Source organism: Salmo trutta, chromosome 12, assembly GCF_901001165.1.
Source record: "Salmo trutta chromosome 12, fSalTru1.1, whole genome shotgun sequence".
Taxonomy (NCBI): domain Eukaryota; kingdom Metazoa; phylum Chordata; class Actinopteri; order Salmoniformes; family Salmonidae; genus Salmo; species Salmo trutta.
The window spans coordinates 27,305,861-27,333,337 of NC_042968.1; the positions used below are offsets into that span (position 1 = coordinate 27,305,861).

The window sequence follows — 27,477 nt, forward strand, 5'->3', positions numbered from 1 at the left end:
AAAAATTAAGTCTTGTTTCTATACAAAATATCCTTATTGTTCCAAATGGAATACCTATGCGGGAAAAAATGTGTTAATATATTAACGACCACGCTAAGAATACTTGTCTATGAAAAGCAGATAATTTTGTAGGAATCTTATCAATGTTATAGTTACAAAGTAACTTAAAATTAAGGCCACCAAAATGGGAAAAGTTATAATGAGGGATGAAATTCCAAATTGAAATTGGATTCTTTAAGAAATGTTTAGCACAATTTATCAAAGTAGGAAAATCATCATATTCTTATGTGTTCATAACGACAGATTTCCTAATATAATGTGTATGATTTTTACAGCTGAAGGTGAAAAGCATATGGTCAACAGCTTTAACTATTTTGTTGTCAAGATGTAGGGACTGGGCTGCATAAGTAAGTCTGGAGATACCTTCAGTTTTAGAAAGCAATACTCGACCTTTCAAGGATAAATCCCTCTGCAACCAATGGTTCAATTTATTTTAGTTTTTTTTCAATAATAGGTATGAAATTTAATAAGCATATTTCCTGTTGATCCTTATATATAGTAACCCCAAGGTATGTTACTTTTTCTTTGACTGGAATATTTGCATATAGAGGGTATCACTTTAAGATCAGGCCAAGATGGAGGCACAGTGGCTTCAACACAGCGCCCCCTATCAGTGATCTAGTGTACATGGTCTGCCAGGGTTATCACTAGTTACCACAGCCACAACGTCAAAATTGTCAATATCGTAAAAATTCACGAAAACAAAAATGTGCCTTTTGGTCTTCATTTAAGGTTAGGCATAAGGTTAGCAGTGTGGCTAAGGTTATGGCTAGGTTTATATTCACTTTTTAAGAAGATTTTAGAATATGTGGGCTTTAAGACTTTGTGGCTGTGGTAACTAGTGAAGACCGTCTGCCAGAGAGACTAGTAGCACGGTTTTGAAAATGCTCGTAGAGAACCCCTCATTCGCAGATTCTTCAATACCCGTCAACCAAACTCGTGGGAAAACCCCGGGGGGTGGGACTTAATGACTAACCTGAAGCCCAGCCAATTGGCACTTGTTATGGATGCAGATTGGCCAATGGGTTTTTTAATTGGCACAATCTCAGGCAACACACATTTCGGGGTCTATTGGTTCTGTAAATAATATTTATTCCTCTCGCTATAAGGCCTGACTTCGTTTGTCTGTCAGTATTTAATAGTATAGTCTAAGAGTCGTTCAGAAAAATAGTTATCTACATTAAATGCTGTAGATAACATGCTCTGTGTTGCATGGGGGCAGCTAGCTAGCCATACTAGCTACTTTGGCTAGCTAATTTCGAGCCTGTCATATCGGTTCTCAGCTGGCTTGCTATCAACAAGCTAGCCAGTTAATTGTACAAACGTATCAAAACCTCAGCTACTAAAGAACAGCATTGGAATGAGCAGGTGACATGACACTCCAGCACCGAACTGACGTTTGAATAAGGTAAGAAGACGAGCTAGCTAACGACGTTATGTCAAAATGATAGCTACATTTCGTGTTTGCTTACTCGTCATACGTCAGACTATGATATGGATGCACCTGATCAAATCTTGCATGGTTTGCTATACTGGCTAGCTAGCCCTAGTGTGTGCTGTTTTACACTAATTTACATGTTCCATGGGTATTTTCTCAATGAGGGTCCTTCCTCATCCATGATTAAGCAAGGCTTGGCAGTGACACATTCTTTCTTCCTTCTCTCACGCGTCATCATCACTCGCTGCTGCTGACTGGCTTTATTCAGTGATGTCACTGATGGAACGTGCAAGACAACATCAATAATGATAGTTACTCTGCTGTTAATAATTTATTTAATCTGTTGGGGCTTTTGAATGTTGTGATTGAAAATAGAAGCATGATGGTGTGTTGTTTAGATAGTCAGTGTTGCATCCCAGTCATTTTATATTCAGGATGTCAGCACCATCAGTACATGGCTACATTGTACATCACACATTCACACTGTTAAAAGGCAAAGCAAACGGTACCAGTGGGCTACTTTCAGAAGTAGTTGTCATGTCAGATAATGCCCAAGTAAGCAGTGCTTCTTACTTGGGCATTATCTGACATTCAGTAGTGCATGTTGTTGACCAAGGGTCATTCAATTATGTGTATTTTCAAAGGGCAATAGGCCTTTTGCCCTCACTCCTTCCTTATGGTAGACTGCTAGGTTAACATCACAACATAGTAAATGTCTGTCACGTTATTTTGCTCACTCCATGCTCCCTCCTCAAGCTCAAATAGGGGCATGGTCAACATTGCATAATAAACAACAAGTCCTCTATGTGAAAATTGATGTTAAGCACAGATACACAGCCTAAGAGGAGTTGCAATGCAAACCAAGGCTAACACAGCAGCACCCTGTCATTGATTTTAAAATAAATGTTTTATTTAACATTTAATTTAGGCAAGTCAGTTAAGAACAAATTCTTATTTACAATGACGGCCTACCCCGGCCAAACTCTAACCTGGACGACACTGGGCCAATTGTGCGCAGCCCTATGGGACTCCCAATCATGGCTGGTTGTGATACAGCCTGCAATCGAACCAGGGTCTGTAGTGAAGCCTCTAGCACTGAGATGCAGTGCCTTAGACCGCTGCGCCACTCGAGAGCCCCAAGTTGCTTGATTGATGCTTGATGCACGGACATGAGGTGTGAATAGCCTAGATGTGAGAGTGGCCAGAGAACCATAAAGAGGAGTCATGTCAGAGGTGCTTGGATCCCCCCTTCATATTGGGTTTGTCAAACAGGTCGACCCTGTATTAAAGTGGCGGTGACTCTGTTGTTTGTCAGGAAGAGGCGTTTGGCTGCTTTACTCTGTGAATTCCCCCTCACAGCTCCCTTAACACACAGCTAGGGGAAATCCAAAATGTGTTTTGAGTAACATGTTTATAACGGTGTGTTTGAATAACGCTGGCTTAGAATCCATTTGTGTTAATATTGACAGTAGTACCAAGGCCTGTGCGGCATCACCCATTTCTCATCTTAAGAGGAGAGTATCAACAGGTTTTGAGCATATTGTCTGCCGCCTTCAAAATTGTTTTCAGGGTAAAGCCATTTGAATTCAATCAGTTTTTGGACAGCATCCCTGTCAACTTTCTATGCATGTTTGCCCATGGAAGAAGTGTTAAGAAAGTTACTTTTTGGACCTGAATGCCAAAACATTCAGGAGTTAAGAGTGCTCAAAGTTGACCCATTTTGCATACCCACCACACCATGAGACATCCGTGACTTCATCACTGGAAAGGATAAGCGGTTCATCTTGATATAATGTAAAAGCTTGTGAAACTATTTTATTTCTTGAAAAGAAGCTTAATATAATTGCCATTTTCCTTTTCCAGAAACTATTAAATAGTTTGACAATCCTGTTTGTAAGCTTTTAAATTATATCGATCCCAAACTCTTTATCTTTTCCAGTGATGAAGACATTGATGTTTCATGGTATGGTGGGGTATGCAAAGTAAGTCAACTTTGAGAACCTTTATCTCCTGAATGTTTTGGCATTGGGCAAATGGGCAAATATGGGCAAATATGTATGGAAGGTTTCATTCAAATGAAAAGGGGAGCTGTCAAAAAGTGATTGAATTCCAATCGATTTTACCTTTATGTCAAATCGGTTTGTCAGGAATCAGAATACAGGTAGTAACTTATTTTTGGCCTATTTGGTTGCCAGATACCAGTAGTACACTAGGTTAGGTCTAATCATGTTTGTGCTCAACTGGTTTTCACTGTCAGTTTTATGAGGTACAGTAGCAGCCTGTAGCTAATGGTACAATCAGGCTTCACTCAGATATTAGGCCTACATTCTAATGAGGCTACATCCTGTTTGTTTAGATACCAATTTTAATCTTTGAATGCCATTTATTCAGAGCTTATCCCAGATTTGTATTGCCTAAATGTTTTGTTGTTTTCCCGAAAAGGCCAATTTCATGCTTATTTGGGTTAATATAGCCTAGCCATAGGCCAATTTTGGGGGGAGAGAAATTGAGCTGGGATTTATGATAAGTCAGTGATTTAATAGAATTAACCTGGAGGCATTCCATGACCTTTTAACAACATTGTCAAAATAACACCATGCCTTTCTATTCGTACACAGGTCCTACAAAGTACATTGGGGCATGCATGCAGACAGTTGAGACCGTTATGAGGGCACCCCAGGTCAGCAGGAGCCTGTGAGCGACCATAACACCCTCTCTGTCTACCCTCTAACCAGACAACCGTCCCTTCAGGTGGTAGGCCTAGTTTCTCTCTCACCCTTGCTATGCCCCTGTCACTGCTTTGGGGATAGAGGAACGTCCATAAAGGGAAGAGAGAGGGGCTTAGTTAGACAGGCGGACCCTGTATTTCCCCCTGCTATGCCCCAGCTGCCCCAGTCCCTAAAGCCATGAGCTCTGCCCTGTGGAGCCAGGAGAAGTCCAGTGGAGGCTTCAGGGAGGACTGGCGCTTCTACATGGTGGTCAAGGTAAATATACATATGTTTAAAGAGCCACTGAACATTCCGAATGTCACGTGTGCTTTTCTGTTGCTCATTAGAAAAAAAACAGATTTCAGTCTTGTAATGTGGTTGCTCCACTAAAGTTTGGAGATTATCCTTCGTTACTTAGAGTTAATTTGTGTTTAAGTACGGTACCCTGCATCACCACTTCATTGCTCCAGACCAGCGCAAGGGGGAGTTGGAGCACTGATTATGCTTTTGGGTCCTACTGTGTCTCTAACTGACAATGAATGGGTGACATAAACCTAAATAGAAACTGATAATTGTGCACGACTTCAGTATTACTTACCAAAACTGTTGTTACACTAAGGTTTTCATTATATTATTTTGTTAGGATTATTTTTCTCTTACTGTAGTAGTGTAGCCCACTCCCGACTGGGCACGTTGCACAGCGTCTGAGTGCCTCAACGGTCTAAGGCAGTGCAAGCTGTGTTGCTACAGATGCTGGTTCAATACCTGTGCCGGCCTCGACTGGGAGACCCATGAGATGACTCCAGGTTTTTGGTTTCTCTCCCTCTAAAAACAGAAATAAATTATTCTAAATAACAAAATGGCTTTATTTACAAATGAGTAAAAATGTCTCATCCCATCTTCAAGAATGGCTTTTTTCTCGCTCATTTTACGTTATTTGAAAACAAAATCATCTCCAAAATATTATTTTTTAAACAAAGCGATTATTATTAATTTAGAATGATATAACAAAAAAAACTTGGATATTCTCACAGATATATTATTAACCCTGTTATTAGCAGGACAATACAGTTGAAGTTGGAAGTTCACACACACTTAGGTTGGAGTCATTAACTTGTTTTTCAACCACTCCACAAATTTCTTGTTAACGCACTATAGTTTTGGCAAGTCAGTTAGGACATCTACTTGTGCATCACACAAGTAATTTTTGCAACAATTGTTTACAGACAGATTATTTCACTTATATCTTACTGTATCACAATTCCGGTGGGTCAGAAGTTTACATACACTAAGTTGACTGTGCCTTTTAAAAAGCTTGGAAAATTCCAGAAAATTATGTCTTGGCTTTAGAAGCTTCTGATAGGCTGATTGACATAATTTGAGGCAATTGGAGGTGTACCTGTGGATATATTTCAAGGCCTACTTTCAAACACAGTGCCTCTTTGCTTGGCATCATGGGAAAATCAAAAGAAATCAGCCAAGACCTCAGAAAAAAAGTTGTAGACCTCCACAAGTCTGGTTCATCCTTGGGAGCAATTTACAAACGCCTGAAGGGAGCAATTTACAAACGCCTGAAGGTACCACTTACAAACAATAGTACGCAAGTATAAACACCATGGGACCACGCAGCCGTCATACCGCTCAGAAAGGAGACACGTTCTGTCTCCTAGAGATGAATGTACTTTGGTGCGAATAGTGCAAATCAATCCCAGAACAACAGCAAAGGACCTTGTGAAGATGCTGGAGGAAACGGGTACAAAAGTATCTATATCCATAGTAAAGCGAGTCCTATATCGACATAACCTGAAAGGCCGCTCAGCAAGAAAGAAGCCACTGCTTCAAAACCACCATTAAAAAAAGCCAGACTAGGGTTTGCAACTGCACATTGGGACAAATATCGTACTTTTTGGAAAAATGTCCTCTGGTCTGATGAAACAAAAATAGAACTGTTTGGCCATAATGACCATTATGTTTGGAGGAAAAAGGGGGAGGCTTGCATGTCGAAGAATACCATCCCAACCGTGAAGCACGGGGGTGGCAGCATCATGTTGTGGGGGTGCTTTGCTGCAGGAGGGACTGGTGCACTTCACAAAATAGATGGCATCATGAGGTAGGAAAATTGTGTGGATATATTGAAGCAACATCTCAAGACATCAGTCAGGAACTTAAAGCTTGGTTGCAATGGGTCTTCCAAATGGACAATGACCCCAATAATACTTCCAAAGTTGTTGCAAAATGGCTTAAGGACAACAAAGTCAAGGTATTGGAGTGGCCATCACAAAGCCCTGACCTCAATCCCATAGAACATTTGTGGGCAGAACTGAAAAAGCGTGTGCGAGCAAGGAGGCCTACAAACCTGACTCAGTTACACCAGCTCTGTGAGGAGGAATGGGCCAAAATTCACCCAACTTATTGTGGGAAGCTTGTGGAAGGCTACCCAAAATGTTTGACCCAAGTTAAACAATGTAAAGGCAATGCTACCAAATACTAATTAAGTTTATGTAAACTTCTGACCCACTGGGAATGTGATGAAAGAAATAAAAGCTGAAATAATAAATTCTCTCTTACTGTTCTGACATTTCAGGAAAAAAAATGCAAGAAATGAAATGTATGCATTCACTACTGTAAGTCGCTCTGGATAAGAGCGTCTGCTAAATGACTAAAATGTAAATGTTAAAATAAGTGGTGATCCTAACTGACCTAAGACAGGGAATTTTTACTAGGATTAAATGTCGGGAATTGTGAAAAACTGAGTCTAAATGTATTTGGCTAAGGTGTATGTAAACTTCCGACTTCAACTGTATATACTGGTCATGGCTCCAGAGTGGCGCACAATGGGATTGCCTTGCAGTTCTCCAGCTGTATCCACTGAAAGCGCGTGAGGTTCAAGGCACGAGGGCAGGAGGCATGGGTTTGGGCTGCAGAGCCTCGCACAGAAGACAGACCTAGCCCATGGGGAAGGGAGGAGGAGGAAGGGTGGGTGGTCCCCCACCCCGCCACACTGGGTAGCACAGAAAAACACTTTAAGGGGCATTGCACTAATAATGTCGCTGACTAGGGAAACGTTCCCGCTGTTCTTAGTGCCAGTCTGCACGTTCAAACTAAAACAATGTAACTAATAATGGCATCTTTATGCTTTCGTTAATAAAATAATGATAAAAATACTCTTTCAAAATGCCGACGTTTGTCTATTTATTTAGTTATGGATCCATAACGATGGGAATAAATATCACTGAATTACAGAAATATTGGAACAAAGTTGTCTAATAAAGGTAAACAAATTGTTGCTTACTGGAAAGTACTCTTTCAAACACACACAGTCACGTTGTACAGCGCCATTATGGCTATTAGCAGGTAGCTTATTTAAACAGTCTCACTGTCTATGCTATGGGATAGAGTGTAATCACCGCAGCTGTTCACCCCATGTTAGTGGACTAATGGACATTGTCAAATCAAACCCTGTCATCGTTTACCCATTGTGACACACAGATGTTCCAAACTCTGTTTTAGACTGACTTTATGAGAAAAATTATCCTATTAACACTTTGTAGTCTGTTGACACTAGAATAACTTTTTATGGCTCATATGATGCCACATAGGCCATTTTTAAAAGAGATTTGTTGCTTTTTAAAAGCAGTTGCTCTTTAAGAAATTTAATTTTGCTAGGGATTATTCAAGATTTTGTTCATGTTTGTTTGTTTATTTATCAAGGCCTGTGTATCGAAAAGGGTTTATTTTTTTGTGTTTCATATTTTCTTGTTTCGGCTATAGTGAGTTTGAGAATCAACTCAGGAAGATAAGTCCTGATGTACTAATGGGTATCTTCGATTATGTTTGAATTGGCTCTTTATTCCCTATATAATGCACTACATCAGCCCAATGGGCCCTGGTCAAAAGCAGTGTACTAAATAGGGAATAGGGTGCCATTTCTAACACAACCTGAGTCCCTTAATAAGTCAACACATTTCTACTAAGGAGTGCACAGTGGAGAAGCCCCCCCAGAAGACCCTGAGGATCCCCCGGGGCAGCCTGGGACAGGCCTGCCAGGAGAGGAACAGCCTGGGGCGCACACTGCCCCCCAGCAAGGGCAAGAGGAGCCTACGCGTCCTGGACCAGACCAACGTGGTGCTGAGCCTGGATGAGCGGTTGGTCTAATTAATGGATAGTGACACTATCATGCTATATTGCAAATTTAAAAAAGACAAGACAAAGTTCGAAAAACAACAATACTCACATTTGACATACAGTCGCCACCAAAAGTTTTGACAATGACACAAATATACATTTTTACAAAGCTTGCTGCCTCAGTTTGTATGATGTCAATTTGCATATACTCCAGAATGTTATGAAGAGTGATCAGTTGAATTGCAATTAATTGCAAAGTCCCTCTTTGCCATGCAAATGAACTGAATCCCCCAAAAACGTTTCCGCTGCATTTCAGCCCTGCCACAAAAGGACCAGCTGACATCATGTCAGTGATTCTCTTGTTAACACAGGTGCGAGTGTTGACGAGGACAAGGCTGGAGATCACTCTGTCATGCTGATTGAGTTCGAATAACAGACTGGAAGCTTCAAAAGGAGGGTGGTGCTTGGAATCATTTTTCTTCCATGGTTACCTACAAGGAAACACGTGCCGTCATCATTGCTTTGGACAAAAAGGGCTTCACAGGCAAGGATATTGCTGCCAGTAAGATTGCACCTAAATCAACCATTTATCGGATCATCAAGAACTTCAAGGAGAGCGGTTCAATTGTTGTGAAGAAGGCTTCAGGGCGCCCAAGAAAGTCCAGCAAGCGCCAGGTCGTCTCCTAAAGTTTATTCAGGTGCGGGATCAGGGCACCACCAGTACAGAGCTTGCTCAGGAATGGCAGCAGGCAGGTGTGAGTGCATCTGCATGCACAGTGAGATGAAGACTTTTGGAGGATGGCCTGGTGTCAAGAAGGGCAGCAAAGTAGCCACTTCTCTCCAGGAAAAACATCAGGGACAGACTGATATTCTGCAAAAGGTACAGGGATTGGACTGCTGAGGACTGGGGTAAAGTCATTTTCTCTGATGAATCCCCTTTCCAATTGTTTGGGGCATCCGGAAAAAAGCTTGTCCGGAGAAGACAAGGTGAGCGCTACCATCAGTCCTGTGTCATGCCAACAGTAAAGCATCCTGAGACCATTCATGTGTGGGGTTGCTTCTCAGCCAAGGGAGTGGGCTCACTCACAATTTTGCCTAAGAATACAGCCATGAATAAAAAATGGTACCAACACATCCTCCGAGAGCAACTTCTCCCAACCATCCAGGAACAGTTTGGTGAAGAACAATGCCTTTTCCAGCATGATGGAGCACCTTGCCATAAGGCAAAAGTGATAACTAAGTGGCTCGGGGAACAAAACATCAATATTTTGGGTCCATGGCCAGGAAACTCCCCAGACCTTAATCCCATTGAGAACTTGTGGTCAATCCTCAAGGGGCGGGTGGACAAACAAAAACCCACAAATTCTGACAAACTCCAAGCATTGATTATGCAAGAATGGGCTGCCATCAGTCAGGATGTGGCCCAGAAGTTAATTGACAGCATGCCAGGGCGGATTGCAGAGGTCTTGAAAAAGAAGGGTCAACACTGCAAATATTGACTCTTTGCATCAACTTCATGTAATTGTCAATAAAAGCCTTTGACACATAGTAATATCTGACAAAAATATCTAAAGACACTGAAGCAGCAAACTTTGTGGAAATTAATATTTGTGTCATTCTCAACTTTTGGCCACGGCTGTACACTACATGACTAAAAGTATGTGGACACCTGCTCATCAAACTAGGGGCGGCAGGGTAGCCAAGTGGTTAGAGCGTTGGACTAGTAACTGAAAGGTTGCAAGGTCGAATCCTCGAACTGACAAGGTATAAATCTGTCGTTCTGCCCCTGAACAGGCAGTTAACCCACTGTTCCTAGGCCGTCATTGAAAATAAGAATTTGTTCTTAACTGACTTGCCTAGTTAAATAAAGGTAAAAAAACTAAAAAACATCTCATTCTAAAATCATGGGCATTAATATGGAGTTGTACCCCCCTTTTGCTTCTATAAAAGCCTCCACTCTTCTGGGAAGAATTTCCACTTGATGTTGGAACATTGCTGCGGGGACTTGATTCCATTCAGCCACAAAAACATTAGAGAGGTCGGGCACTGATGTTGGTCGATTAGGCCTGACTCGCAGTTGGCGTTCCAAATCATCCCAAAGGTGTTTGATGGGGTTGAGTTCAGGACTCGGTGCAGGCCAGTCAAGTTCTTCCACTCAGAGCTTGACAATCCTTTTCTGTATGGACCTCGCTTTGTGCACTGGGACATTGTCATGTTGAAAAGGTAAAGGGCCTTCCCCAAACGGTTGCCACAAAGTTGGAAGCACAGAATCGTCTAGAATGTAATTGTATGCTGTCGCGTTAAGATTTCCCTTCACTGGGACTAAGAGGCCTAGCCCGAACTATGAAAAACAGCCCCAGACCGTTATTCCTCCTCCACCAAACTTTACAGTTGGCACTATGCATTGGGGCAGGTAGCGTTCTCCTGGCATCCGCCAAACCCAGATTTGTCTGTCGGACTGCCAGACGGTGAAGCGTGATTCATCACTCCAGAGAACACGTTTCCACTGCTCCAGAATCCAATGGCAGTGAGCTTTTACACCACTCCAGCCGACCCTTGGCATTGCGCATGGTAATCTTAGGCTTGTGTGCGGCTGCTCAGCCATGGAAACCCATTTCATGACACTCCCGACGAACAGTTCTTGTGCCTACTTTGCTTCCAGAGGCAGTTTGGAACTTGGTAGTGAGTGTTGCAACCGAGAACAGACAATTTTTACGCCCTTCAGTACTCGCGGTCCCGTTCTGTGAGCTTGTGGCCTACCACTTCGCAGCTGAGCTGTTGTTGCTCCTAGACATTTTCACTTCACAATAACAGCACTTACAGTTGATTGGGGCAGGGCAGAAATTTGACAAATTGATATGTTGGAAAGGTGGCATCCTTTGACGGTGCCACATTGAAAGTCACTGAGCTCTTCAGTAAGGCCATTCTACTGCCAATGTTTGTCTATGGGGATTATATGGCTCTGTGCTTGATTTTATACACCTGTCAGCAACGGGTTTAGCTGAAATAGCCGCATCCACTAATTTGAAGGGATGTCCACATACTTTTGTACCTAGTAGTGTATGATATATTGACATGTTTTTGTAACTTTCATATTTGCTTGTGTTATCCTCTGGAATTCAAATGCACATCTTGTTGTTGTGTGTTCGATTTGCAACCAATTCATTCAATTCAGGGACGTCCTGGAGCTGGATGAGAAGCTAGCTGAGCTGCTGTTCCCCATCACCAACTGTGAGGAGCGCTATGCCCTGCTGTGCAACAAGCCCCGGCTGGAGCGGGCCAGAGACATCGACTGTGGCTCCAAGGTGCGCGTGCAGCTGCGTTCGGGGGATGAACCTTTGCCTGGGGTAGTCCGATTTAAAGGATCTCTCCTCCCAGACAGGGCTCTCTCCGGGGTCTGGTTTGGAGTGGAGCTGCTGGTGAGAAACCTCATCTTTACTGTTCTGTTAAAATGCACTTTGTAAGCAATTGACCCTCCGTTACGTATATAGAGTAGATTAGAATAACTTTATTTGTCCCGGAGGGAACTTAAATTATGTGTGATATCGCCTGTAATTTGTTTTTTGTGAAATGTTCCCTGAGGATTTCATAACAGTTAAGCTAGTAAATGGACTCTCTCTCATGCCGTAGCTTACGTTCTGTAAAGATGCAGTAAAATAGCGGGCTACAAAGGCTTGTTTATTGGAGCACAATGTTGTGTCCAGTTGTAGGCTGGGTGAGTGGGTGAAGGAGCCGGACGAGAGGCTGACCCTTGCTCACTATAAAGGGTTTAGCACATTATTGGGTTTCAGATCAGCGTCTTGATTGAATGCCAGACTTGTATCACGATTAAGAATACTTACAACACATTTACAGTCAACAATGTTTACTTCTTATCTTGATCATACAAACATAAATTGAATGATGCCAATACTGAAAAGCCCTACATGGCACTCAAGAAGTGCAGTGTTGCAGTGTATAGAATCATGTAACTACACCCTCTAGCTGTCCATTATCCCTGTGTAAGAGCAAAGATTATTCAGTTCGGTGCCTGCCGGCTACTCTCTGCAATGAAACATTTTGAGTATGCTGTTATGCCCTCCGCACTATCGATCTGAAACCCTCATCATCCCAGATGTATAATGTTCACTTCCCTGTTCCCTTCCCTGTAGAATGCTGAATAGGCAGGTTACAGTAGCTGAGCTCACCTCACTGTAATGACAGCTCATGCCTCTTTTATCTGCTCAGCCCAGTGCTAGGTTTTTCCTGTGATGGTTAGCTTAGGGTTAGGGAAAGGGTTACGGAAGAGGTTAATGGTCAGGTAAATTTTTTGGCATTACTGTGTGAAGGATTAGGGGAAGGGTTAGCGTGTCTGAGTAAGCCACATGCGACTGGCACTCACAGGTTATCCCACGTTTAACATACTGTATGTAACCTATGCCTCTACCTAGGAGGAGGGCAGAGGCCAGGGCTTCACAGAGGGCTCCTACCAGGGCCGACAGCTGTTCCGCTGTGAGGATGAGTGCGGGGTGTTTGTTGCCCTGGACAAGCTGGAGCTGTGGGATGACGAGGAAGAGGAACTGGGAGAGCTAGAGGTGGATCACGTCACCCTGGTGGAGGAGGAGATGGATTTCCATCAGCTGGAGATCAACTCCAGGGTCCTGGTCCAGACCAGAGAGGGGCCGGAGAGAGGAACCATCATCTTCTGTGACCTGCTGCCTGGGAACGAGAGCCTGGGGTACTATGTGGGAGTAGACATGGTAAGGCTTGAGATACTGGTCCCATACTGGGGCCTTACTGAGTGGGATCTCTACAATATGCTCCTGTCTGCTGTAGAATGGCAGACTGGCAATGTAAATACTGTCAGTGGAGATTACCTTCTCCTCTGCTGTTAACACTAGGTAAAGGTGAAATGTCCACACTACATATATAATAATGCTGTATTTATAGAACATGGCTAACAATTTGGAAATTACATCTCAAGTTAGGTAAAAGACTAGTTCAAGTAGCCCCTGTAATGTTGTTTGTATGATTTGATTGTCTATCCAGAAAAGCAAAGATGATTCATAATGTTTATTTAGCCAGCTGCTAGTGTCGATGTTGCCAATGTAATCAGATGGCATAGCAGTTAAGGAAAGGGAACATGCATAATGACAGAGGCATTTGACTGCCGGTTGTTAGTAGTAGCAGCAGCAGTGAGCCCACTCAGTCTACTCTGGCCTGGGACACACACAAAGGGCAGTAGTCATGCGGGGAGCTGGGGAGTGAGGTAAAGTTGCAGTCTGCGTCCCCAATGGCACCCTATTCCCTATGTAGTGAACTACTTTTGACTATAGCCCAATGGGCCCAAATGTAGTGCACTAAATAGGCAATAGGGTGCCATTGGGGACACAGCTACAGCACTGGGCTGTATGACCAGTAGCGTGGCACAGGGCCAGCGGGTTGGCCAGGCAGCTGAGGAAAGGAGAGGAGAGTCCACTGCTCCGTCCACTCTGCTCCAGCCTCGCCCAGCATACAGAGAACATCAACAACACTCTGACACGCCATATACAAAACAGCTTAGTGTTAGGCTATTTTTATATAACGTTTTTGTTTATTTGGATCTATTTTTGCCCACAATGGGGCCAACCTTCCAAGAGTACATAGATTAGTGTGGTGGAGTGGAGCAACCAGTACTGGCAAACTTTGACCCTGCTTCCCGGGGATTGGAATAAGCACCCCTCTGTTTTGAGACGCGGAGAGGTACATTTGAGAAATGTAGAGAGGGAAGGTTAAGAGGAGAGTTGAAGTTCAAGTGCAGACAGAGGACCATTACTGTACTGGGTGGAGGAGGTAGTTGACAGGAGAGAGAAGAGCAGACAGGGGACCATTACTGGGTGGAGGAGGTAGTTGACTGGAGAGAGAAGAGCAGACAGGGGACCATTACTGGGTGGAGGAGGTAGTTGACTGGAGAGAGAAGAGCAGAGAGAACCATTACTGGGTGGAGGAGGTAGTTGACTGGAGAGAGAAGAGCAGACAGGGGACCATTACTGGGTGGAGGAGGTAGTTGACTGGAGAGAGAAGAGCAGAGAGAACCATTACTGGGTGGAGGAGGTAGTTGACAGAAGAGAGAAGAGCAGACGGGACCATTACTGGGTGGAGGAGGTAGTTGACTGGAGAGAGAAGAGCAGACAGAGAACCATTACTGGGTGGAGGAGGTAGTTGACAGGAGAGAGAAGAGCAGACGGGACCATTACTGGGTGGACGAGGTAGTTGACTGGAGAGAGAAGAGCAGACAGAGAACCATTACTGGGTGGAGGAGGTAGTTGATTGGAGAGAGAAGAGCAGACAGGGGACCATTACTGGGTGTAGGAGGTAGTTGACTGGAGAGAGAAGAGCAGACAGGGGACCATTACTGGGTGGAGGAGGTAGTTGACTGGAGAGAGAAGAGCAGACAGGGGACCATTACTGGGTGGACGAGGTAGTTGACAGGAGAGAGAAGCGCTGTAGTAGTGATGACAGGACTGCTGCTGAGACTGGGACTGTAAGTACAGGTTTTAGGAGATGAGGAACGCCCGCAGCAGTAATCGGTTGCTGTCTCCGGCTCTTCCAGGACAATCCTATTGGGGACTGGGATGGTGTTATCGACGGGAAGCTGCTGTGTAATTTCGCCAGTCTGGAACACACCCGTCTAGTCCCCATCTGTGACGTAATGCCAGGTGAGTCCAGCGGTCCGGTAGTCTATTCTCTCCTTTTTTTCCTCACATCAAATGTATATAGTTATTTCAATTTATAGCAATTTCACCAAGTGCAAATCTATATATTTTTTTAAATATTCTCCCCCTTATTTGGATCCTATAAATGATAACTGAAGAAGCTTCAGGTATTGCATATTAGCCATATCGTCAGTCAGGCAGTTATGTGTGTAGTATTTGTGGCGGGGTGTGAGTGAACACTGGAGTGTTGTGTGTTAGTGTTTTACTGGCAGCAGTAACAGCAGCAGCAGCAGTAACAACAGCAGTAGTAGTAGTAGTAGCAGCAGTAGTAACATCAACAGTAACATCAACAGTAACAGCAGCAGTAACAGCAGCAGTAGTAGTAGCAGCAGTAGTAGCAGCAGCAGTAGTAACAGCAGCAGCAGTAGTAGCAGCAGCAGCAGTAGCAGCAGCAGCAGTAGCAACAGCAGCAGTAGTAACAGCAGCAGTAGTAACAGCAGCAGTAGTAACAGCAGCAGTAGTAACAGCAGCAGTAGTAACAGCAGCAGTAGTAACAGCAGCAATAGCAGCAGCAGCAGTAACAGCAGCAGCAGTAACAGCAGCAGCAGTAACAGCAGCAGCAGTAACAGCAGCAGCAGCAGCAGCAGCAGCAGCAGCAGTAACAGCAGCAGCAGTAGCAGCAGCAGCAGCAGTAGCAGTAACAGCAGCAGTAGCAGTAACAGCAGCAGTAGCAGTAACAGCAGCAGTAGCAGTAACAGCAGCAGTAGCAATAACAGTAGCAGTAACAGCAGCAGCAGTAGCAGTAACAGCAGCAGCAGTAGCAGTAACAGCAGCAGCAGTAGCAGTAACAGCAGTAGCAGTAACAGCAGTAGCAATAACAGCAGCAGCAGCAGTAGCAGTAGCAATAACAGCAGCAGCAGTAGCAATAACAGCAGCAGCAATAACAGCAGCAGCAGTAGCAATAACAGCAGCAGCAGTAGCAATAACAGCAGCAGCAGTAGCAATAACAGCAGCAGCAGTAGCAATAACAGCAGCAGCATTAACAGAGGCTCTTTTGTTTGATGGCTCTGCTTGTTTTTGAAAGTCAAGTGAGATGCTGCTCCTCTCAGCCTCTTTGTTCTCGCCATTGGTTTTATTGATTTGTTTGTGTGCTGTCTGACTCTGAACCCCAACAATGGTTGATGCTTTGACGTACTTGGTCTTCTTAGACATACTTGAAGTGTGTGTGTGTGTGTGTGTTGTGGGGGGAAGGGGGCGTATATTTCGTTAATGCATTTTCTCTTAGAAAAGATTTTTGCTCTCTGAAACCTAAGACTGATAATGTTCACCTGTACTTGAAAGTCTATGGTATTGAGTGAAAGTATGTTTTTCACTTTGCATCAGTCTTTGTGATTAACTGAGTAAATATCGGTATTTTGCACAATTATAAAGCCCTTCCCACTGCTTTACCAGGCTCCACAGCCACCAATCATTATTAGGCCTATTTCCTATTGTAGCAGGCCTATACTTTGTAATGGTGCTCTGATGGGATATATATCTATCTTATCTCTATCTGCCAGAACCTGCAACAAGACACACGGCTGTGCACTGTAGGGTTTTAGCACAGGGGTGGGTATATCCGTGTTGTTCCACACTGTTGTTATACTGGACGGTGTGTTTGCAGAATACTCCATGCAGGACCAGAGGCTGCAGAAGCACAGCTTTACCTCCAGAGGCAGCAGCAGTGACATGTCCTCCTCTGGCCAAAGCAAACCAAAGAGCAAAGGTACTGCTGTTGGCTTCAAGTGCATGTACTAGCTAACACTATAACACTTTTTAACATGGTGTTAGTGTGCTGTGATATTGGTTGAGGGTTCTGTCATTGGAATGTTGTGAGGGAAATCATATCTGGAATGTTGAGGGAAATCATATCAATGAGGCATGATGACTCAATTTTGGAAAATTGAAGTTGTGCCAGATTCCACTTGTGTGAATGGCCAATTTGGATTCCAGAGCTGACGTGAATGGTGTGGAGTGGTGAGAGTTACCGAACCATTGTGTTCCTTGCATGGCTACTGACCTGCTCAGTGTGCTGACGATCTGCCTCCCGTTCTCTCTCTCTATTCCTTTCTCTCTCCCTCCTCTCCACACCTATCCTGCTGTCATTTAAGAACGCCTCATAATAATGGCTGCATTGGAGTAAATGGAATGGTATGAAAAACTTGGTTTGATACCATTCAATTTACTCCATTCCAGCCATTATTATGAGCTGTTCTCCCCCCAGCAGCCTCCACTGCAGCAAACGCATACCTGCTTTCTGTTTCTCTGTTGACTTGTGTTATCTCCAGGCTTCGGTCTTCAGTGTGGGAGTAGAAGCAAGTCAGAGTTTTATTATACTTTAAATGGCAGCTCTGTTGACCACCCAGTCCAGGCCAAATCCAAAAGCACATGGTACATTGATGAAGGTAAAGCCCCAGCAAGATACAGTACTGAGACTCCCATCTGTCTTGATAGCAGGTTGTTCTACAGTGTTCATTTACCAATCAGTGAACAAATAAAGAATGAGTTTGATCTTTAACTTGATTAAAAAGCTTGCTATCAAGACTAGTGCTGTGACGTTACCAGTATCTAGATATTTTTTCCATGGCAAAAATAAAAACAGGAAGCAGATCAAACTCTTTTGGTCCTTTTTAAAATACCTGCTGTATGTAAAATAGTGTGTTCTATAGCTTGGAAAATAAATACATGTGACTGGATGACAACATAATGAGGGTTGTTTTCCTAAAGAAGTTAAATCCGCTTTGTGTTTTGTTTCCTTGCCACGATACTAACGAGTATCGTGATACTGGTATTGTCCCGGCCCTGATCAACACCCTTCACTGAGAGTCCTCTATCTATTCATTCCCATTAACTGTGAGGTCCACCTGCATGGTGTAATTGCTGTGGCACGATCTTTATCAAATCACAAAAAGGCTTATAATAATGTCTTGCATTTTTTCTCCCTCAGAATAATTAAATTAGGTAAAGTACTGTACTTTCTTCTTGATAGTTTCCTGTAAGCATTAGTGAAAGCCTTCAGTACTGGGTTTAAGTGAGGCCATGTGGATATGTTTCATGGGGAATGGTGTGGGGTAGTTTAGGTAGGTAGCCTACATGGGGTCAAAGATCATGTTCCTTACAGCATGGTGGTGATGAATGGATAATTACACAAGTGAAACCAAGGGATTGAAAATCATTGAGTAATGTAAAGCCTGTGTGTAAAGTTATGGAGCTATCAGTGGACTCTAGGGTGAGGAAGACCCAGTGGAGATGACTCCTCTATGTCGCAGGAATGACAGAAATCCTGTCACAGCTGTTCTCTCTGTTCTGTTTCATCACCTCTGTTTTGTTTTTCATCACTGTCATCTTACCCATATGTTCAGGTCCATCATATTCATATTTGATGGTGTATTGTATTTTCCATTGGTGACGTGATGATCTTGTAACTCACCCATCTCTTCTGGATTATTCTGTGGCTGTCTCCATGTGGAGGCATTTAGATTTTCTCAACACATTCTCACAGTGACACAAATATTTATTTACCTCCCATGGGAGTTGAAAAATGTAAAGTCCTTGTCACACAAGGTACATTTTGTGGTTATGTTTACAGTGAATGTGAAAGTGTTTATAAGCCAACGTTACATTTGGTTTGCTAATGCTGATATGAAGTTGTGACACCACCTGCACACTCCCTATTCACAACGTTGTCAAAAAAGTCAAATGAATATCTGATGAGTCCACAATGCTAGAAGCTCTCTGTCAGTGTAATATCTGCTGCAGTGAAAATTGATTGTCTGTTGTTTTCCTCTGCAGTCGGGGAAGACCCTGCCAAGTCCCTCACAGACACGCCCCCTGACTTCAATGAAGCCACACCTCCTCCCAGGGCCCCGCCCTCTGCTTCCTTGTCCAATGACAACAAGTTCCACTCCCTGCCCTTCAGCCTGAGCCGTAAGACGGGGCCCAATGGCAGCATGAGCCATGGACCCCTCTCCCTCTCCGTGCAGTCAGTGATGGGAGAGCAGATGCAGATGCCCGAGCCCCCGTCCCCTACCCCTCCCTCTCCGCGGCCCCCCTCACCCCCCAGCTCTCGCGGGGGTGGGGGTGTGCCTGGTCTGGAGGTGGGCTCCCTGGTGGAGGTGAAGGAGAACCCGCCCCTGTGTGGGGTCATCCGCTGGGTGGGGCTGCCTCCGGGACTACCAGAGCCACTGGCTGGCCTGGAGCTGGTGAGAGATGATTACACTGACAGGAAGGATTGTCTCTTTGTAGCCTCTGAGACCTGGCTGTTTTGTCTTATGTTTTTCCCAATAACATTGTCACAAGTGAACTAAGGATTTAAGGAACACTTCAGAGAAACCAACATTTCTTTCATTGAATGGTAGAATCATCCAAATCCAGTATCATTACTAGCTATATGTTTAGTGTAATAGCATACAGCTAACTGCACTCATAACATGATGGCCTTGTCTGGTTCTGCTCTCTCAGGAGGAAGAGTGTGTTGGCTGTACAGACGGCACCTTTCAAGGTACCCGCTACTTCAGCTGCGCGCCCAAGAAGGCCCTGTTTGTGAAGCTGAAATGCTGCCGGCCTGACTCCCGTTTCCCCTCCCTACACCACTCCTCCAACCCCATAGAGAGATGCAACTCTATTGGTGAGTCACTGGTGTCACCTGTCAGTCCTGTGCTGAATTACAAATTGACCCCTAGCCCCTATCCTAGGTACTTCCTAGGATTGGACGGGTAAAGGCAATACAAGGACATTTCCACCCAGCTAAGCAGTCCTGCCCAGGATTGTCAACTTAAACTTCACTGTTTGTGTCTGTCCAGCTTTCGGGGGTTATCTGAGTGAGGTGGTGCATGAGAACACTCCTCCACGCACTGAGAATGACGGTCTGGACATCATGGTGGGCAAGAAGAAAGGTATCCAGGGCCACTACAACTCCTGCTACCTGGACTCCACACTCTTCTGGTGAGGACATAGGAGAGAGAGAGCTCTGAGTTTTTGCTTCTTCCTTGCGTGTATTATTAGAGAGTTCTTAACCTCCTCATTCCTATGTCAATGTAGTTAAAGGCCCAGTGTAGTCAAAAATGTGATTTTCCATTTTTGTGTGTGTTAGTACCAGTCAAAAGTTTGGACACACCTACTCATTGAAACATGAGAGCTTTTTAGTCTCTCAACAGGGAAAATAAATGTATATTTTTGGCATCATGTTTTTTTTTCCTCTTTCCCTTTTTTCCTGTCTTTAGCCTGTTTTCCTTCAGCTCAGTCCTTGACACAGTTCTGCTGAGGCCGAGGTCCAAGACTGACGTAGAGTATTACAGAGAGACACAGGAGCTGCTACGCACAGAGATAGTCAACCCCCTGCGCATGTAAGTAGGAAACTGCTCTTCATGTTTTGTTCAGACACATTCATTCAGTACAATGTCATGTGGCAAACCAATGCTTAACATGTCATTTATAAGCACTTTAATTTGTTTTCTAGACCCAGCCAAGTATCATAACTGAGATTTGTCTTGTCTATTTTATTTGTCTTGTAGACATGGCTATGTGTGTGCCACTAAAGTGATGAAGCTCAGAAGGATACTGGAGAAGGTAGAAGCTGCCTCAGGGTTCACATCTGAAGAAAAAGGTGTCTAATGCCTTTATCAAAATATTAAAGTGTTGTGGTTTTGTTATACATGTCATGAACTTGTTCTAAGTGTTATAAACTCAATGTTCACCTTTCACCTAACAGATCCTGAAGAGTTCCTCAATATTCTGTTCCATCACATATTGAGGGTGGACCCCTTACTCAAGCTGAGGTCAGTCTACATTAAACATACTTCTCAACATATCATCTTGTTATTGCTTTTCTAAACTATTTCTGCTAATAGTATATACATTTAAGAATATTTAGACATAAATCTAATCTGAGCTCAAATGAGTACGATTTCTAATGTATTACACATGATATCCTGTTTGTGTCTAGATCAGCAGGTCAGAAGGTTCAGGACTGCTACTTCTACCAGATCTTCATGGATAAGAAGGACAAAGTGGGTGTGCCAACCAGCCAGCAGCTCATAGAGTGGTCCTTCATCAACAGTGACCTCAAGTTTGCTGAGGTGACCTGTCTGTCTATATGTCTTTCTGGCTGGCTGACTGTCTGTCAGTGGTTGGGTTGCTCAGGGGTGAATCATTTGCTGATTGCAATCAAGAAGCAATTCATTCTAGGAGCATGAAGGGAGAGTCAACTTGACTATCAATTCTAATGATTAGCTGAGTTAATCAATGAAAGGCTGAGCTACTATGGGAAATTGGCAGGATTAGTAGCTTGTAGAAAACACACAGTTCTCTTTTGTGGAATTTAAGTGGGATGTTGTTTGCTCTGCTGTCACCAATCAAGTGCCTTATATTCAGGATTTGTTTGTTATGTAACGGCTGTTCCTCAGTAAGGTAAGATGTCGCCGACAGATATGGCAGCTCTGCTCCTAGCTCCAAAGCAACTTTGCAATATTTTGTTTTTTTGTCTGTTATTTATTACATTATTAGCCCAGAATTGTTTGGGTGTTATTACATACAGCCATAATAACTTTTGGATATCAGAACAGAGGTAACTCGCCAGCATTAAAACCAGGAATACGACTTTCCCGAATTGGATCTTTTGTTCGTACCCCCAGGGCAATTGAACTTATTCCAGAGCCTGCTCCAAAACACCGACGGCGGAGAAGAGGTATTCAGAGTGGAATTCTAGTCCGACTCAGGAGGCGTGCACACCATCCACTGCTTATATTACTCGCTAATGTTCAGTCTCTGGATAATAAAGTAGATGAGCTCAGGGCAAAAATGAAAGCGCGAACCACCGCATTTAACCATGGTAAAGTGACTGGGAATATGGCCGAATACAAACAGTGTAGTTATTCCCTCCATAAGGCAATCAAACAGGCAAAACGTCAGTACAGAGACAAAGTGGAGTCGCAATTCAACGGCTCAGACACGAGATGTATGTGGCAGGGTCTGCAGACAATCACGGACTACACTGTCTTGCTTCCGGACAAGCTAAACACCTTCTTTGCCTGCCTTGAGGATAACACAGTGCCACCGACGTGGCCCGCTACCAAGGACTGTGGGCTCTCGTTCTCCGTGGCCGACATGAATAAGACATTTAAGCGTGTTAACCCTCTCAAGGCTGCCCAGAGGGCATCCCAAGCTGCCTCCTCAGAGCATGCCCAGACCAGTTTGCTGGAGTGTTTACGGACATTCAATCTCTTCCTATCCCAGTCTGCTGTCTTCACATGCTTGAAGATGTCTACCATTGTTTCTGTACCCAAGAAAGCAAAGGTAACTGAACTAAATGACTGTCATCATGAAGTGCTTCGAGAGGCTAGTTAAGGATCATATCACCTCTACCCTCCCTGTCACCCTAGACCCACTTCAATTTGCTTACCACCCCAATAGATCCACAGATGATGCAATCGCCATCGCATTGCACACTGCCCTATCCCATCTGGATAAGAGGAATACCTACATAAGAATGCTGTTCATTGACTATAGCTCAGCATTCAAACCATAGTACCCTCCAAGTTCATCATTAAGCTCGGGGTCTTGACCCCGCCCTATGCAAATAGGTCCTGGACTTCCTGACGTACTGCCCCAGGTGGTGAAGGTAGGAAACAACACCTCCACTTCGCTGATCCTCAACACAAGGGCCTCACAAGGGTGTGTGCTCAGCCCCTTCCTGTACCCCCTGTTCACCGATGATTGCATGGCCACACACGCTTCCAACTCAATCATCAAGTTTGCAGACGACACAACAATAGGCCTGATTACCAACAATGACGAGACGGCTTACAGGGAGGAGGTGAGGGTCCTGAGAGCGTGGTGCCAGGAAAATGACCTCACTCAACGTCAAAAAAAAAAGCTGATCGTGGACTTCAGGACACAGCAGAGGGAGCACGCCCCTATCCACATCGCCGGGACCGCAGTGGAGAAGGTGGAAAGCTTCAAGTTCCTCGGCGTACACATCACCGATCTGAAATGGTCCACCCACAGATAGTGTAAAGAAGGAGCAACAGCTCCTCTTCAACCTCAGGAGGCTGAGACCGAGAGACTGAAAAACAACTTCTATCTCAAGGCCATCAGACTGATAAATAAACATCACTAGCTGTCTTACACCTGGTTACGCAACCCTGCACCTTAGACCACTGCACCACTTAGGAGCCTCTAAGGCACTGCATCTCAGTGCAAGAAGCTTCACTACAGACCCTGGTTCAATTCCAGGCTGTATCACAACTGGCCGTGATTGGGAGTCCCATAGGGCGGCGCACAATTGGCCCAGCGTCGTTAGGGTTTGGTCGGGGTAGGCCATCATTGTAAATAAGAATTTCTTCTTAACTGACTTGCCTAGTTAAATAAAGGTTAAATAAATACAAATAAAAGAGGCTGCCTATATACTGTACATAGACTTTGAATCACTGGCCACTTTAATAATGGAACACTAGTCAATTTAATAATGTTTACATACTGCTTTACTCATCTCATATGTATATACTGTATTCTATTCTACTTTTAGTCAATGCCACTCCGACATTGCTCGATCTGATATTTCTTAATTCCATTCTTTTACTTTTAGATTGTTGTGAATTGTTAGTTACTACCGCACTGTTGGAGCTAGGAACACAAGCATTTTGCTACACCCGCAATAACATCTGCTAAATATGTGTATGTGACCAATAAAATGTGATTTGGTGACTTCATGCGTCTTCTCTCTGTTCAGGCTCCTTCCTGCCTTATCATCCAGATGCCTCGCTTTGGGAAGGACTTCAAGATGTTCAACAAGATCTTCCCCTCACTAGAGTTAGACATCACAGACTTACTTGAAGACAGTGTGTAAAAAGTTATTTTATTTGAATGTGGTTGTAGTTGGATTATCATTATTGAATGTGATAACTGTTTTCCATATCAGAAATCTACTGTTCTCTATCAACATGTGGGTGTGTATAGTCAACCCTGTGCTTCTCTCTCAGCTCCCAGGGAGTGTCGAATCTGCGGGGGTCTGGCTCTGTATGAATGCAGGGAGTGCTACGAGGACGGTGACATCACTGCCGGGAAGATAAAACAGTTCTGTGAAAAGTGCAATACACAGGTAACAGACAGAGGGTGCCATTTCACCAACATAGAAACTAAGGGGATCTCATCAGGGACTTGCAGTAGTTGTAAAGCAGTGTAGTTCCAGTACAATCCACTTGGGGGCGACAAGTCCTAAGGAATGACTGAGTTTCATGTAAGAAATGACAGAGTTTCTAAATTGTATTATATACTAGGTGGTTTGAGCCCTGAATGCTGATTGGCTGACAGTCGTGGTATATCAGACCGTATACCACGAGTATGACAAAACATTTATTTTTACTGCTGTAATTACATTGGTAATCAGTTTATAATAGCAATAAGGCACCTCGGGGATTTGTGATATATGACCAATATACCATGGGCTGTATCCAGCCACTCCGCGTTGCGTCGTGCATAAGAACAGCCATTAGCTGTGGTATATTGGCCATATACAACACCCCCCGTGCCTTATTGCTTAAATAACTTATAGATGAAGACAAAATATTTACCTTGAACTTTGAGGCACATTTGTGAATATTTTAGCCAAACTCTCAGTGAATATATGTGTAATTGATTTTTTAAAAACGAATGAATTGTGAAACTTGTCATTCTCCAGTTTATTCTTTACTCTGTAGTTGCCATTGATCTGTGAGAACTGTTAGACCGATTTTATAACTAGTGCATAGAAATACTTACAAAATCCCCAAGAAATAGGTAAATACTTATTTCCAACCATTATGTGTCATACATGTATGTGTTCCCTCAGGTTCACCTCCACCCGAGGAGGAAGGCCCATCGCCACGGCAAGTTGTCCGTCCCCAAGGAACTGCAGGAGGGTGTGTGGCGGCAGGGTAGCTACCCTCGCCAGCGGATGGAGCTGTTTGCTGTGCTCTGCATCGAGACCAGTCACTATGTGGCCTTCGTCAAGTACGGCCACCAAGACTCCGCATGGCTCTTCTTCGACAGTATGGCCGACCGCGACGGTATGGAGAGAAAAAGTTATTGGATAACTGTGTTTTTTTGTTGTTGTGGGGGAAGCAGTATTTTGAATCATTTACAAAGTATTATGAGCTGTCAAACCAGCTATTTTTCTGATATTGTCTCATTGTTCATAATTATGAATAGATATTCAGCTCAATAGTAAATATTTTGGATTCATTCACAAATAGAAATTATATTACATAGAAATATAACTAGAACACTTGCCATTGCTTTAATACCACAGATCTGAGTGCTCTGTCTGTGTTTGTTGTTCCACAGGAGGGCAGAATGGCTTCAACATCCCTCAGGTGTCTCCATGTCCGGAGGTGGGGGCCTATCTGAAGATGACCCCTGAGGAGCTGCACGCCCTGGACCCCAAGAGCATCCAGGGCCAGGCCCGCCGTCTGCTGTGTGACGCCTACATGTGCATGTACCAGAGCCCCACCATGAGCCTGTACAAGTAGAGCCCCCGGGTCAGGAGACTCCCAGACAGACAGACGAGAGAACTGTAGTCCAGAGCTCTCTCCCTCTGTCCCCACCACCTCCTCCTCAATGCCTGCCCCTGTCTCCTCAGTCTACTCTGCCCTTAGTGAAGAGACTATAAAAGAAAAAAGCTTATTTGCACTGTGCATTTGTTGAAGTGTTGTTCTTCTTGTTTTCCCTCTGTGGTGAACAACAAAACAAGCTGATCTTGACGTCAGTAGCTTCCCTGTGCCTCGTAGCTGAGTGGTGGGGGACGGCGGTCGATGGAGACACGAGAAGCCCGCTGAATATTATTATCTTCCTGTGGAGAGGAAGAGAAGGAGAGAGAGAGAGGGGGACGACATGCTCGCCTCGGCTGACCAAACATGCGAAACAAAAACAAGCCGTGTTAATGGAAGGACAGAGGCCACCTCATTTACCTAAAGCAGGGGGAGTCCTGCTTTTCTTAATCAGTGTAAGATTGGAGCTCTCCATAATTCAACTCATAGTGGAAATAATGCCATATTCAAAACCCTCAACCAACTATGTATACTGTTTAAACAGCTTGTCTTAAGACATCCTTAGTTAGTACCATGATCCATAATGTCAGATGTGTACCATCACCAACAGTATATTTATGTCAACCAAATATAGCATTAGGATCAACCAGAATACTTTGGGTGGCATAGTTCCCTATTATACCTTGTAGATTTCATGAGTATGTGTGTTCCAAATGGATATATGGTATAGGCGGCTGTATGACAGTTCTCCATGCAGTCAGAGGACAGGTCAGGTACCTTAAAGCCTGGCAGGTGTTTTTGAATTAACAGTTTGTGGAAATATTCAACTAAAATTTTCAATTTAGATTTTTCTGTTTTGTAAGTCTCAAGGTGTTGTGTGTCAGAAAACAGAATGATTTTATTTCTAAACTTTTAACTGCACTCAAGACATAGAAAACCCCTGCTTGGCATTTGTCATTCTCAATACTTATCTATCTGATGAGACAAACAGTATATGCCTTTTGTGTCTTTTTCATACATTTGTGACAGTCAACTCCCCAACCGTGGATCAAAATCAAGTAACTTTAAAATACAGTATATTCCTAATTATATTTTAATCTGAATATATTTACATTCTCGTATTTTAATTTTCAAAAAGTATATTAAATATAAGCTATCTGGTACTCCTCCTCCCATCTCTCGCCAGATATTGAAGTGAGATCTTGTGATTCATGCTGTCCCATTAATACTACTGAATGTTACCACAAGTGACATGCTGGGTAGTGTAGTTTAATGTCATGATGGAGGCCCCCCCATTGTGATTGTTTTCCCAGGGACCCTCAAAGGGGACATTATTACTGTGTGTGCTTGTTTCTGCACTGCTGAAGTTTAATGCTCATCACAGACAGACAGGAGGACTTTCTTTACTCCACGGGAGCCTGTGAGTCTCTGATATGGATATCTATGAACATTGACTTGTGCATCTATCTGTAAAGTATAAAACGTATATAACGGATGGAAATTAATGTCAGTGCTGTTCTCGTAAAATGTTAACTAAATTAAAACCCCTGTTGTGAAAGGTATGAAAAGTGTTTATTTGTGTGTTGGAGATGTTTGCCATGTGCCTGGCAGTTTGCTTTGTTTTGTGCGTCTGAGTATGAGTGCATTGGGGTACGCTTGTCGTGTAGCTTAATGATGACTCTGGTGTGTGTCCGTGTCCTCACCTGTCACAGAGGTGCAGGTCTCATTAGCATGGTGTCTGCAGGGGCTCAGCACAGCGGGGATTCTGCTCTGGTCGATGCGTTTGTCAGAGAGACGGGGTGCAGATGGGACTAACCTCCCTGTGGGCAGAGACACAGCAGCTGGACACTGGTCCGACAGGGAGCTCGAGGCCCAGACAGCACATTAACACAAGGTTCTATTTTCTTCTC

The 27,477-nt window shown here is 43.8% G+C and overlaps 1 protein-coding gene across 3 annotated transcripts; it reads left to right on the forward strand.

The window, feature by feature from the left end:
* Nucleotides 1-1,073: 1,073 nt before the first annotated feature.
* LOC115203293 (ubiquitin carboxyl-terminal hydrolase CYLD) lies at nucleotides 1,074-27,135 on the forward strand. 3 transcript variants are annotated; one of them, XM_029767852.1, is made up of 19 exons: nucleotides 1,074-1,468; nucleotides 4,117-4,482; nucleotides 8,182-8,351; nucleotides 11,507-11,750; nucleotides 12,762-13,070; nucleotides 14,903-15,008; nucleotides 16,669-16,770; nucleotides 17,333-17,449; nucleotides 18,837-19,246; nucleotides 19,506-19,671; nucleotides 19,847-19,988; nucleotides 20,267-20,389; nucleotides 20,558-20,649; nucleotides 20,755-20,821; nucleotides 20,989-21,121; nucleotides 23,773-23,881; nucleotides 24,023-24,141; nucleotides 24,871-25,087; nucleotides 25,365-27,135. In XM_029767852.1, exons 2-19 carry the CDS (start codon nucleotides 4,405-4,407, stop codon nucleotides 25,547-25,549), a joined length of 2,889 nt encoding a protein of 962 aa, XP_029623712.1. In that variant the 5' UTR covers nucleotides 1,074-1,468; nucleotides 4,117-4,404; the 3' UTR covers nucleotides 25,550-27,135. The 3 variants fall into 3 exon arrangements, with proteins under 3 accessions (XP_029623712.1, XP_029623714.1, XP_029623713.1); XM_029767853.1 differs by lacking the exon at nucleotides 17,333-17,449 and having other exon boundaries at nucleotides 1,076-1,468; XM_029767854.1 differs by lacking the exons at nucleotides 16,669-16,770; nucleotides 17,333-17,449 and having other exon boundaries at nucleotides 1,075-1,468.
* The last annotated feature ends 342 nt before the right edge of the window (nucleotides 27,136-27,477 follow it).